Raw genomic sequence first — 13,744 nt, forward strand, 5'->3', positions numbered from 1 at the left:
TTCTGGTATCTGTGTTATGTTCTGTTGTTGTGTGATTTGTTGTTTGCATTTGTTGCATGGCTCGTTTATTTTTGTTAAGAGGTTTTTCCAGTGTTGGGATAGGTGAGTTAGGGAAGGGGTACCATTCCAGGATAGGCCTTTTTGGGTGGTTTGTGAGGTAGGTGTAGTTTTTAGTCGTATCTGGTTATGATTGAGTTGAAAAGGTGTAGTTTCTGAGAATTTTTCGGGCTCCCGACCTCATAGACTAACGGAGTGGTACCCCGCTGTAGGTATGCCTCGCGTTGTCTCCCGGTCTTCCGGATCTGCTGCGGCTTACGACCCGTATGCTTGGGTGACTGACGATATAAGGAGTTCACCCAACCAGATGGACTTGGGGGAACTGACGGAGTTCCGGCAGGCCGGCTACTTGTGTGGGGGTACTGACGAGGAGGCCAACTACGAGGCCATTGTCCCGCTTCCTCATGAGCGTATTTATGAGCTCAATTTTCATTCTCCCCGCGTCCCCGATTGGATCTGGTTTTATAAGTCCATGTTCACACAAGTTGGTGTTCGGATACCGTTCTCCGATTTTCAAATGGCTCTGCTGAACCGGATATCCGTTCCCCCGTCTCAACTTCATCCGAACAGCTGGGCTTCGATCCGCTGCTTCGAGATGGTCTGCGAGTACTTAGAGCTGCCGGCGTCGGTGGACGTTTTTCTCTTTTATTTCAACCTTACCAACCCCTCCAAACAGGGGAAAGCAAGAAAAGGGTTTCTTTCTTTCCGTGCTGCCCAGGGTAGGAAGATTTTTAGCCTTTTTGAGGATTCCTACCATGGTTTTAAGGATAAGTATTTCAAGGTTCGTCCCGTCAAGGGTCGCCACCCCTTCTGGTTGTCGTTAGAGGGGGAGCGCCTTATCCAGACTTACTGGAGCTTCGGCGTGGGGTCGAATCCTTTTGTGAAAGTGTCGTACAAGAGGTTGTCGGCTGTAGATAAGCAGATAGCGAACGTTCTTCTTGCTATCTTTGAAAAGAATCCTGTGAACCCCCACCTTCTTATGGGTGAACGGGAGGCCGGTCGAAGCTATATTCGTGAGTTGCTTTTCTTGTTTGTCTATGTTCCTTTGTCGTTGTTCTTCTTATTTCCGGTTTGACGACTAACGTTATTGTTGTTTATTCGCAGTGGAAATGTCTGCCACCGTGACCGGTCTCGAGAATCTGATGAAGACCTTTTTTGAGGCTAGTGATGATGAGAATGCCGAAGAGAAGGACGCCGGCAAGTCGGAGGGTCCGTCAGAGGAAAAGGAGGGCCAGGCTTCCCCTGCCCAGGATACCGAGACGTCGGGAAAGCAGGGCTTAGGGGGTCAAGCTTCCCCTACCCATGAGGAGGGACCTGCTGACGGGAAGGCGACCCTCTCCCCTCATCCGGATAGCGACGTGGAGCTTATCCACACTCCTAAGAAACGAAAGATGTCTTCCAGCCTGGAGGGGGTCCTAACCGTAATGGAGAGGAATTTTGATGCTTCCAAGTTCATTGACTCCCAGCTGATACCCGGGACAGAAGAGCATTTTCATGCAACCGAGCTGTCCGGGCAGGCGAGGTGGATGTATCGCACCTTGCTTCGTGGGGCCGTGATAGCTCGGAAGGCCGAGTTTGAGCTATCTGGTATGGAGGCGCTTCGGAGGAAGCTTGAGTCTTCTGTTAAGGCGAATAATGACTTTAAGGCTCAAGTTGAGCTCCTCCAGGGTCAGCTGTCCGAGATGGGGGGAAAGCTTAATGCTGCTGAGGAGAAGTCGTCGTTTGTTGCGGAGAGGCTGAAGGCGTCCGATGAGACCGTGGCTCGGCTTCTTGAGCGTGAGATGACATTGGAAGGTCAACTGAATGCCGCTCAGGGTCGAGTTGTCGCTTTGGAAAAGGAGCGGGAGCAGGCCATCTCGGAGGCGAAAGCCGCTAAGGCAGAGGCCGTTGATCTTAAGAAGAAGCTTAAGGTGGCCAAGGAGCAAGGGAAGAATGTCATCTTGATGACCGAAGATGCCCTGAAGGCCCAGCTGAAGATTGCTGCTCCTGATTTCGAGACGTCGTCAATTGGTGTTTTCAAGACTATCCAGGACGGGAAAATTGTCGATATGCCGAGGAAGTGAAGTCTCGTAACTTAGGATATTTTGTAATGCATTTGTTGAACAACCTGTTGATACTTTGTCGTTTTGTTTGCCTTGAACAATTTTACTTGTCCGTTCCGTATTTTGACGCTTTATAAGTTATCGTCGTTTGATTGCTATGATTTTTGCTTGTTTCATTATTTTGTCGTGTTGTCGTTTTCGTGTTACCGTTTATTCTGGGCGGGCTTATATCTTGTGCCCGTCTTGCCGTTTTCGCATTTGGTAGCAGTTCGGACCGATTCGGTCGCGTAGTCGTCGAATTGGTTGAGGCCTATGAGCCGTCTGGCTCCCGGGGTGATCAGTCCCGGGGTGCCGTTTTAGATTTTGGTCACGAGGAACAGATATCAAGTAAGAAAGTTTTAACAAGTAAAAAATTTGAACAAGTGAAAATTACTCGTCAGTTGGGTAAGTATTTGACAAAGTAAGTAAACAAGTTGAATTAACATGTGGATGGGGCGAATACTAACTATCTGGCTAGGCTCCCTGGTCGGTGAGCCGGTGGGTCAGGAGTAGAACCTCTTTAGGTTACTTGCGTTCCATGTTCTGGGTATTTCCTTGCCGTCAAGTTTTTCGAGTTTGTAAGCGCCCTTGCCGAGTACCTCCCTTACCCTGTAGGGGCCTTCCCAATTTACCGCCAGCTTGCCTTCTCCTGGGGTCGGGACGCCGATGTCGTTGCGTCGCAGGACGAGGTCCCCTTCTTCGAAGTCTCGTTTGAGGACTTTTGCGTTGTAACGCAGGGCTATTCTTTGTTTCAGCGCCATTTCTGTTAGGTGAGCCATCTCCCTTGTTTCTTCGATCAGGTCTTTCTCAACCGCTTCGCTCATGCCCGCGAGGAGTAGTCGGGGGCTTGGTTCGCCGATTTCGACTGGTATTACCGCGTCGACCCCGTAGGTTAGGCGAAAGGGGGTTTCTCCCGTGGCGCTTTGCTCGGTTGTCCGGTAGGACCATAAGACGGAGGGGAGTTCGTCGGCCCAGTTTCCCTTCTTACTGTCTAGGCGCTTCTTTAGACCAAGAAGGATGACTTTGTTTGCGGCCTCTACCTGCCCGTTTGTTTGGGGGTGTTCTACTGAGGAGAACTTTTGCTTTATCCCCAGGCCAGAGAGGAATTCCATGAACTTCTTGTCGGTGAACTGGGTCCCATTGTCCGAGATAACGACCTCTGGGATGCCGAAACGGGTTATCACCTGCCTCCACATGAACTTCCGGCAGTTGGAGGACGATATCGTGGCTAGTGGTTCAGCCTCTACCCATTTGGTATAGTAGTCAATGGCTACAATGAGGTATTTGACTTGTCCTGGGCCAACCGGGAAGGGTCCCAGGAGGTCGACTCCCCATTGTGAAAAAGGACGTGTAGTCGTTAGCGAGCTTAGCTCGAAGGCTGGTGCCTTGTGGAAGTTGGTGTTTTGTTGACACTTTGTGCATTTTGTGACAAATTCCTTCGAGTCCTTCATCATTGTTGGCCAGTAGTATCCTGCTCGGATGAGCTTCCTTGCTAGGGCTTTGCCCCCGATGTGATGTCCGCAACACCCTTCGTGGACTTCTCTAAGCACGTAGTCCGTTTGGTCGGGGTGCAAACACTTCAATAGGGGCTGGCTGAGTCCCTTTTTGAATAGTTGTCCCTGTATGATTGCGTATCTGGCCGCCTCCCTTCTTAAAGCTTTGGCCGCCTTCTCATCTTCAGGTAACTTGCCGAGTTCCAGGAAGTTGGTAATGGGGTCCAGCCATGAGGGGCTCGACTCCGTCAGGTGGAGGGTGACCGTTGGTTCCTTCACCATGCCCTGGATGAGCGACCGGTTACCCGATCCTGGCTTTGTGCTCGCAAGCTTCGACAAAAGGTCTGCTCGTGTGTTCTTTTCTCTTGGAACGTGCTGGATAATGACCTCCTGGAACTGGCTTGTCATTTGCTTAACCTTTTCCAAGTACTTTTGGAGGAGGGGGTCCCGGGCTTGGTAGCTTCCGTTTATCTGCGAGGTGACGACTTGGGAGTCGCTGCATACTTCGACCCTCGTCGCCCCGACTTCCCGAGCCAGCATTAGTCCGCCTAGGAGAGCCTCATATTCTGCTTGGTTGTTCGACACGGGGAACTCGAACTTGGTCGATTGCTCATAGATGACCCCTGCTGGGCTTTCCAAGATGACCCCTGCTCCTCCGAACGTTTGGTTGGAGGCTCCGTCCACATGAAGTCTCCACCGTGTGCCCGTTTCCTCGGGAGGGTCGCTCGTTACTTCCACCAGGAAGTCTGCCATCGCTTGGGCCTTGATTGCGTGTCGCGGCTCATACTGTAGGTCATATTGTGAGAGCTCGATGGCCCAGGTCATCATCCTACCAGCCAAATCAGGTTTTTGTAGTATTTGCCGAATCGCCTGATCTGTCCTCACGACTATACGATGACTCTGGAAGTATTGTCTTAACCTTCGGGAGGATACTAGGAGCGCCAGTGCCAGTCTTTCCAGTTTACTGTACCTCAGCTCTGGTCCCTGGAGTGCCCTGCTCACAAAGTAGACAGGCTGTTGTGTCCTTGCTTCTTCTGTAACGAGGACCGCGGCAAGCGCTTCCTCGGTTACTGATAGATAGAGGTAGAGCGGTTCTCCGGCTCCGGGTTTCCCGAGGACTGGTGGTGCCGCCAAGATTTGCTTGAAGTGGTTGAACGCCTCTTCGCACGCTGGTGTCCATTCGAACGCCATTCCCTTTCTCATTAAGTTGAAGAAAGGTATGGCCCTTGCCGCCGATGCGCCGAGAAAACGGGACAAAGCTGTCAATCTCCCAGCAAGTCTCTGGACGTCTTTGATGCAACCCGGACTCTTCATTTGAAGGACCGCTTGGCATTTTTCGGGATTGGCTTCCACTCCTCTTTGAGTGATCATGAAGCCTAGGAACTTTCCGGCCTCCATGGCGAACGCGCATTTGAGTGGATTAAGCCTCATGCCGTGTTGTCGTAGGGACGAGAAAACGTCGTTAAGGTCACTCAGGAGATCGTCAGGTCGGGCGGTCTTTGCGAGTATGTCATCTACATAGACTTCCACTGTTTTGCCCAGGAGTTCACTGAATATCTTATTCATCAACTTTTGGTATGTGGCTCCTGCGTTTTTTAGGCCAAATGGCATTACCTTGTAACAATAGATGCCCCCTGGCGTTATGAACGCCGTTTTTTCCTCGTCGGGTCGGTGCATCGGTATCTGATTGTACCCTGAATAGGCGTCCATGAAACTCAGATATCTGTACCCTGCCGCTGCGTCGACGAGTGTATCAATATTAGGTAGGGGGTAGCAGTCCTTGGGACAAGCCTTGTTGAGGTCAGAGTAGTCTACGCACATTCTCCACCTCCCGTTGTGTTTTTTAACCAGAACCACATTCGACAACCAAGTCGAGTAATCCAATTCCCGGATGAATCCCGCTTCTAAGAGGCTGGCCGTTTGCTTGGCTACCTCGTCTGCCCTTTCCTGCGACATTTTCCTCCTTCTCTGGGCCACTGGTTTGGCTCCTGCCTTTACGGCCAGGTGATGCGACATGAGCTGGGGGTCTATCCCTGGCATGTCGGCAGGCGTCCAGGCGAAGAGGTCGGCGTTAGCCCTGATCATTTCCATCAAAGGCTCCTTTATTTCGTGCGGGAGGTTTCTGTTTATGAATGTGAACTTATCGTGCTCCTCGCCGACTCTGAACTTTTCCAAGTCTCCTTCTGGCTCTGGTCTAGGTTTGTCGTCTACCCTGGCGTCCAGGTCGGCCAGGAAAACCCCTGACGCCTCCTTGGATTTTTTCCTGAGAGAAAGGCTGGCATGGTCGCAAGCGACCGCCGTTTCCAAGTCGCCCCGGAGGGATCCCACGGATCCGTCATCGGTGATGAACTTCATCACCAGTAGTTTTGTACTGATAGCTGCCCCCAGGTCGTTAATGGTCTTTCTCCCCAGGATGATGTTATAGGCCGTCGAATCTCGTAATATTACAAAGTCTGCCATGATTGTCCTTCGTCTTTGCCCTTGTCCCACAGAGGTCGGGAGTGTGATGATTCCGTCTGGCTTGATGAAGTGGTCTCCTAACCCTACCACACCGTGCTGATGGGTCGTCAGGTCGGAATCTCTCAATCCCAGGGCATCGAAAACGTTTCGGAACATGATGTTTGAGTCTGCCCCCGTGTCTACCAGGATTCGTTTGACGAGGCCAGTTCCGACCCTAGCCGTGATGACCATGGGCGGACTTTTCGGCACTTCGTCAAACCATTGGTCCTCCGGGCCGAAAGAGATAGGTGGGAGACCCTTAAGACCTCTAACAGGTGGGGTGGAGACCGCTAAGACCTTGGCATCTTTCTTCTGCGCCGATTTCGACCTCGGGGCGGTATTCCTGGCCGTCACCACGTTTACCACCGTGAGACCGTGGTCGTCACCCTCTGGCTCCTGTTGTCGTCTTGTTGGTCGGGATCTGTCCTCGTTGTCGTTGTCCCGGTTGCGTCTCCTTGGTTCCCTTATAAGGTGGGAGAAGTCGGCGAGTTTGCCGTCCCTGATAGCTTGCTCGAGGGCATCCTTTAGGTCAAAGCAGTCTTGGGTCTTGTGCCCGTAACCCTTGTGGTACTCGCAGTAGAGGTTCTTGTTTCCTCCCGTCCTGTCCTTCAGTGGTCGGGGCTTCGACAGTATCCCCTTTTCTGCTATCTGTTGGTAAACTTCAGTGATCGATGCCGTGAGGGGGGTGTAGTTGGTGAACTTCCCAACTCGGGGGAACGGTTTGGATGGTTTACTCGGACCGCCGTCCTTGGCGTGTTCCTTTGGTCTTTCTCTGGCTTCGAAGTGCCGGGGTTGGTTGTAGGCGGGCTGCCGTTTATTGGCAGCCACAACCCGGCTGACTTCCTCGTCATTAATGTATTCTTTGGCCACGCATTGGATCTCTTGCATCGTCCAGACGGGCTTCGTGGTGAGGTGTTTCCTGAAATCCTCATTCGAGAGCCCGTTCGTTAAGCACAAACTTGCCACTGAGTCCGTCAGACCGTCAATTTCCAAGCACTCGTCATTAAAACGGTCCAGGTACTTCCTGGTCGGCTCTCCGGGTCTCTGTGTCACCCCCAGCAAATTGATTGGGTGTTTGGCTTTGACAATCCTAGTTGTGAACTGAGCCAAGAAGGCGCGGCTGATGTCGGTAAATTGGGTCACCGAGCCTTGCGGGAGGTTGTTAAACCACCGTATTGCCGGGCCCGCTAAGGTGACCGGGAAAGCGCGACATCTGACCTCGTCTCCCACCCCTTCTAGGTTCATCCTGGCCTCGAAGGCCGTCAAGTGTTCCAGGGGGTCTTGCGTTCCGTCATACTTCATGTCTGTCGGCTTGTCGAAATGTTTTGGTAGTCGGACCTCGAGTACAGAGCGGTGGAAAGGGGTCGCTCCTATTATGACGGGTCCTCGGGCAGTTCTTCTCGACTCATTGTTCTCGCGGTGGGCTTCCTCGTTGCCTCTGTTCGACGTGCGCCACCTTTCGTGTCGGGCGTAGATAATGGGGTCGCGACTTCTTCTTCTGGGGCGTACCCGTTCCCCAGTGCTCTCCGACTCGTATTGGGGGCTCGGCGTGCGCCTCGAGCGGCTTCTTGAACGGGAACGGGTGGGGCTCCGCTCTGGGGAGCGTTGGTCGCGCTCTCTTTCTGCTAGCCTGCGCTCTAAGTCCTGCATTCTGTGGCGTAGTTCTTGCATTATCCTGGCGTGGTTGTCACCCGTCCCCCGAAGGGGCGTCTCTCGTGAGTCTGCGTCGCATCCCTCGGGGGCGACCGTTGCTGCTGCCGGAATTCCGTCGCGACGGCGCCTCCCCCGAGCACGGGAGGCGCTACTTCGGAACCTGTCCCAGTCTGGACCAGCACGAAATCCATGAACGTTTTATCCCCACAGACGGCGCCAATGTTCGGTAGGTCGGGTACCGGACGATTCGGGTTAGGACCCTGAGGTCAACGTTTCGGATGATGGGGAAGCTCGTCTGGTCGTGGTTTCCTGTCCCCGGGTGAGCGGAATCCCGAGCACTTCTGATGGAGAAGGGGGGTGCCACCTGCAAAGACACTCCGACGCCCTTGTCAAAATATGTGCAGGCGGAGAGGAAATGATGTGTGAATGTGACGTACCTTGGGGGGAGAGCCAGTCTCCCCCTTATATACATGTTAGTAGTGAGCCCCTTCAATGGCCAGGCCCATGCCCTCAAGGGCGTTGTCATTCGGCTGTGTGCAAGCCGTACGGGACGCGTGTTCGGGTCGGGTGGAGGGCGTATTATATGGTCGGCGAGAACTCGGGTCGGGTCGACCCGCGCGAGTTTGGGCCAGGCCGTAACAATTTATTTCTTTAAAATTTTATAATCATATGTAATTCAACGATTATTCAAAAATAATATAAAAAACTATTTGAAATTATATTTAAATTAAATATTATTTTAAATTTATTTTTAATATAATCAGTTAGATGTAATTTGAATATATATTTTAAATTTTAGCATTTATATTTAGAATTATATTTATTAATTTAAATTAAATACTGTATAATTTTAAATTATAAGTTAGTATATGTAAATTATATTAATTAGTTTATTATTAATTTTACGGATAACTAAATAAAATTAAACTTTGAAAAATTTATTTCTATTAAGCATGAAAATTCTACCATTAATTTTTTTCTATGAAATATTCAAAATGTAACCTAAACCATAGTAGTTTTTTTTAATATTTTCTATATGATTAAACTAAAAAACCAAAAAAAAAAGTTTATTTTTAAAAGTTCATTAAATTAATAGATTAAAAGTTTATATTTAATAATATATAATAGATTAAATATTTTAATTTTATAACAAGTTCGATGTCAAATGAGATAAAAATAAAAATAATAAAAAATAACTATAAATAAAATATTACATCTTAAAAAATAATTGAGATAATTAAATACATGATTGTAAAATTATCTAAAATATAAGTTAAAAATATTATTAAAAAAAATTTTAGACAACTAAAAATTGAAAACTTATCACTTTATCGATTTTTTTAAAAAGAAAAATAAATATTGATAATTTTTTGTTACTTTTATTTTATGGCACCAATAGAAAAATAATTAATTTAAATTTTTGTTGACAAAATGTTAAATAAAGGTGAATATTAAATTTTTATTTACTTAGAAAATATTTTATTCTAATATAGTTATAACTTAAATAAATTAGTAGATAACTAATATTAATCATGCATTACATAGATAATAAATAAATTAAAATAGTTTAAAATTTAAAGAAATTCTAAATATATATTCGAGGAGAAATAGTTAAATTTATTATATATTATTAAATATAAAGTTTTAATCTATTAATTTAATGAACTCTTAAAAATAAACTTTATTTTTGGTTTTTTAGTTTAATCATATAAAAAATATTAAAAAAAAAACCTATTATGGTTTAGGTTACATTTTGAATATTTCATAAAAAATTAATAGTAGAATTTTCATGCTTAATAAAAATAATTTTTTCAAAGTTTAATTTTGATTAGTTACCTTTATAATTAATAATAAAAATTAATATAATTTACATATACTAATTTATAATTTAAAATTATACACTATTTAATTTAAATTAATAAATATAATTCTAAATATAAATGCTAAAATTTAAAATATATGTTCAAACTACATTTAATTGATTATATTTAAAATAAATTTAAAATTTTAAAATAATATTTAATTTAAATATAATTTTAAATAGTTTTTGTATTATTTTTAAATGAACGTGAATTACATATTATTATACAATTTTAAAGAAATAAACAAAATTGATCAAAACAAGGGCCATGATCCAATAATAAATTAATGACCCATATGAACAAAAAACAGTTTTTGGACACGTATTTATTCTTTTGTCTTTAACCTTAACACTTTTCTTGCATTGCCTAGCACCAGATGTAGACAAAGTACTTGTTGGTCAATAAAAAGTCACCTTTAGCCACCATAATTTTAGTCACCAGAGACCTGCCTCATCTTATATTTTTATCTATTTTAATCACCTTATTCTTCACATAAAAACAGAAAAAACACATAATTTTATTAACAAGTAAAATGAAAAAAATTTATGTGCCTTCTACGTATAGAATTATTTCACTTTTCAAGATGGCAATCACAGCTCACACCAACTCTTCAAAAAATATTCAATTAAAGAGCTTCATCGTTAGAAATAAATTCAAAAGTCATATAAATAGGGATACATGAAACAATAAAAAAATATTAGGGGATCAAAAAACTAAACCGATTAAATTGAAAAGAAAAATCATCAGCATATGATTATAATGACGGTCTGATTAATTAGAATCTCGAAAAAGTTCCAACGAAAGAGAAAACAACAATCAAAGCTTCGTGTAGAGAGAGAGGTTAGAGAAAGAAAGCAAATTAAAAATGAAGATGGAGAAGGCGCAACTTTTAAAGTTTTTGAAAGAGAGATTTACCAGTGTTGAGACTAAGACGATACACGAAGATTAAAAGATGATGATGGCTCACATGAAGAGACTTGAATTGTTTCTATGCATCATTATGTGTGGACTTGTACTGAGTTTGATTATGAATTTGATTTGTTTGGTTAGATAGGACAAAGGATGCATGCAGGATAGGATTTATTGATGGATGTTATGTATTATTGTTGTCTGGAAGTTATGTTGACATTGTTGTAGCTATTTATTTGCCTATTAATGAAGTGTATCTGTGTCTTAAATTCGATCGCATCACTAACAAAAGCATGAATAGAGTGAAGTACAACTAACTAAAAAGGGCAACTCAGAAACAAAAACGAAGTTCAAATAGACTTATGAAATCAAATTTGTCAAAAGCACAAGATTAACACCAAATAATTGAACAGCATAACATTAAGCATTAACACAAATTGTTCCAACTAAAATATTGTATACTTGGCTACTTGCTAATTAGTCTTAATACCAGACACCAAAATACTCAAATTGTCCAACAAATGCCAATAACCATCCATACTAAACATCAACATATAACCCAAAAAATAAAAAAAAATCATTTAAACTAAACATTAACTTATAACCCAAAAGAAAAACTAATTAGAGAGCTAAGCGTCCTTCAAGTTGACTGATTTGGCATGAACTTAGAGAATCTAAAAGTGGTTGCTTTACTTGCTCCATTCATGATTTTATTTGACACCATTAGAATCCTTGTGGTGTTTGAAACTCCTAAACCAGGAGCAACAGTTGAAGTAGGTACAACGGACCTTATTTATGGGGCCTAAATGGTAGGTTGGACTGTGGAGGGGCTGTTGGACTTGGAGCTGTGGGCTTCACATAGGGTTGGGCTGCTGGACCTGGAGCTGTAGGCCTCACATGGGATTGGGCTGATGGGGCCTCATAATAGGCATCTTTATCCTGATTCTTTTCCTGCTAGTAGATGCAGCAGCGGCAGCAGCAATATTGGAGGGAGTTTTAGGAGTTGATGTAGCACTTTTGGTATATCTAGGTGCTCTCCTTGCAAGGTTGGTTCTAGCAACTCTCCTTCCAGCACCATGACTTGTTGGACCGGATATGTTCATATTGGCCTACAACAAGTTAAATCTAATTACTACATGTCACGTTACTGTAAACAGTAGTGATTGAGTTATGTACTACCTCTTCATAAGCTTCAGAGTGTGGGTGACCTTGTGTGAGCTCCTCTTCTACTGCATCTATGGTTTCCTCCTAAAACCTCTCCTGCTCTGAGTTTGACATGTCTTCTAAGCCCATGAGTGGCACATTTGCTCCTGCTGCTAGCTGGACTTGTCTTCCATCTAGCTGACCTGCTTGAGGTGCTTGCTGTGCATCTGCATCTTGCTCAGTTGCAACATGATTCTTCTTATCAGGACAGGTTCTAGAGTTGTGTCTCACCTACGAAGAGAAGATCATTTCGAGCATCAATAGATGAGCATACTCAACAGCAAAAGTTATGAAACAAGTTAGAGTTTATATTTACTTTTTTGCAATATTTATAACTTGTTTTTCCATAGCTCCTCTTAATTTTGTATTGGCTACCACTCTGTCTCTCTAATTCATGTCGAGCTTTCTTTTTTGTAGGTCTTCCTATTGACCTCTTATAAGTTGGAGGTAGGGGTGAAAACAGGCCAGCTCGGGCCAGGCTTTGCTCTTAACAGGCCTGGCCTGTCATGTAGTTGATTGGCCTGAGCCTGACCTGCAGCCTGCTATAGGATTTTTTCAAAGTACTAAGCCTGGATTGGCCTGAAGCCTGTTAAAAGGCCTGCTAATTTTTTTTTTACAAAAATAAAAATATTATTTAAAAAAATATTTTTTAATAAACATATTTATATATAAAATGTCATATTTAATATTTATAAGAATTTTTAAACTTTAAAGTATTTAAAATATACAAAATTATTTATAATTAAATATAGTAAATTTAAAATATCTCATTATTTTGTTAATAATAAAAAAATTATTTATCTATATAATTATGTATTAAAAGGTCCAAACAGGCCTGACAGGCCAGGCTAGGCTAATTAGTGAGCCTGGGCCTGGCCTATTAACATAATAAGGCCTTTATAACAGCCTGAGCCTGTGCCTATTTTATAACAGGCCAGGCTGCAGGCCCCTGGCAGGCCGCCTGGCCTTTTTCCATCCCTAGTTGGAGGGAGACATGGCAGGCCCTCTGCATCAGCCCAATATTCTTGACTAGGGACAGTGTTGATGTGAAATTGGTATGTTCTGTTGTATGCCTCCATAGTCAGCCAATGGTGGGCATAATCTTCTAACCTTTGATTTTTTCTTTGAATTACAGCAACTCCATGACAGCATGGCAGGCTTGTCAGTTGCCACTTTCTACAAGTCTAAGTCCTTTTTTGAATGTTGATTCGAACTGTTCGACTATGCCTTCTAACTTTGAATACATTGTGGTTATCATCTCCCACCTATTGAGCTTTCCAATAGTTTCCTTTCTTCTTTTCTTTCTCCAATCTGCTCGTTTGTATAGGAGCCAATTTTTCCGTATAAGTCATTAGTGCATCTTTATGAGTTGCTATAGTCTTTATGAGGTAATATTTAATGTCCTCTAGCATGATAATGATGCTCTTGCCTTTTAGTACCATCATTATTGCATTAAGTGATTCCGCTTTATTATTCGTAATGTTATCCACTTTAGGCCAAGTAGAGAATCTTGACCCTGACCAAGTTTCTTGCTTATATGTAAACAAATATTTCCAGACAGATGTATTAATTCTCTTAATTGCAGCCATACCTTCATTAAATTCCTGATCAGTCAACGCCCTTGCACATTGAAATAATAACTGTTTAAGTTCTAGGTCTTTACAACGCTTGTTAAAATTCCTCCACATATGCATAGTACAAAACCTATGATTAACCCCTGGCATAACTTCCTGTAGAGCAAGAATTAGCCTCTGCCATTGACTAAGTTAGACAACATATACTATAGCTTGAGGTATGAGTAAGTGAATAAAATAATTGAATACACAAGTTAAAAACTAACCTTCTGCTTATCTGACATGAAGTGCCAATCAAATTGCTTATGGTCTCCGATATCTGCCAACAAATATTCTAGGAAATCTTTCCAGTTTTTCTTTCTTTTTGCATCAACTACTCCATATGCAACTGAAAATAGATGATTGTTAGCATC

General features: G+C 43.8%; 1 protein-coding gene across 1 annotated transcript; it reads left to right on the plus strand.

Annotated features, from left to right (window-relative positions):
* Positions 1–271: 271 nt before the first annotated feature.
* LOC148579236 (uncharacterized) lies at positions 272–2,120 on the plus strand. Its single transcript, XM_088501741.1, has 2 exons — positions 272–1,070; positions 1,162–2,120. Exons 1-2 carry the CDS (start codon positions 272–274, stop codon positions 2,118–2,120), a joined length of 1,758 nt encoding a protein of 585 aa, XP_088357867.1.
* Positions 2,121–13,744: the final 11,624 nt, after the last annotated feature.

The sequence above is a fragment of the Arachis ipaensis genome, chromosome B10 (assembly GCF_059453495.1).
Source record: "Arachis ipaensis isolate K30076 ecotype BB chromosome B10, ASM5945349v1, whole genome shotgun sequence".
Classification (NCBI taxonomy): domain Eukaryota; kingdom Viridiplantae; phylum Streptophyta; class Magnoliopsida; order Fabales; family Fabaceae; genus Arachis; species Arachis ipaensis.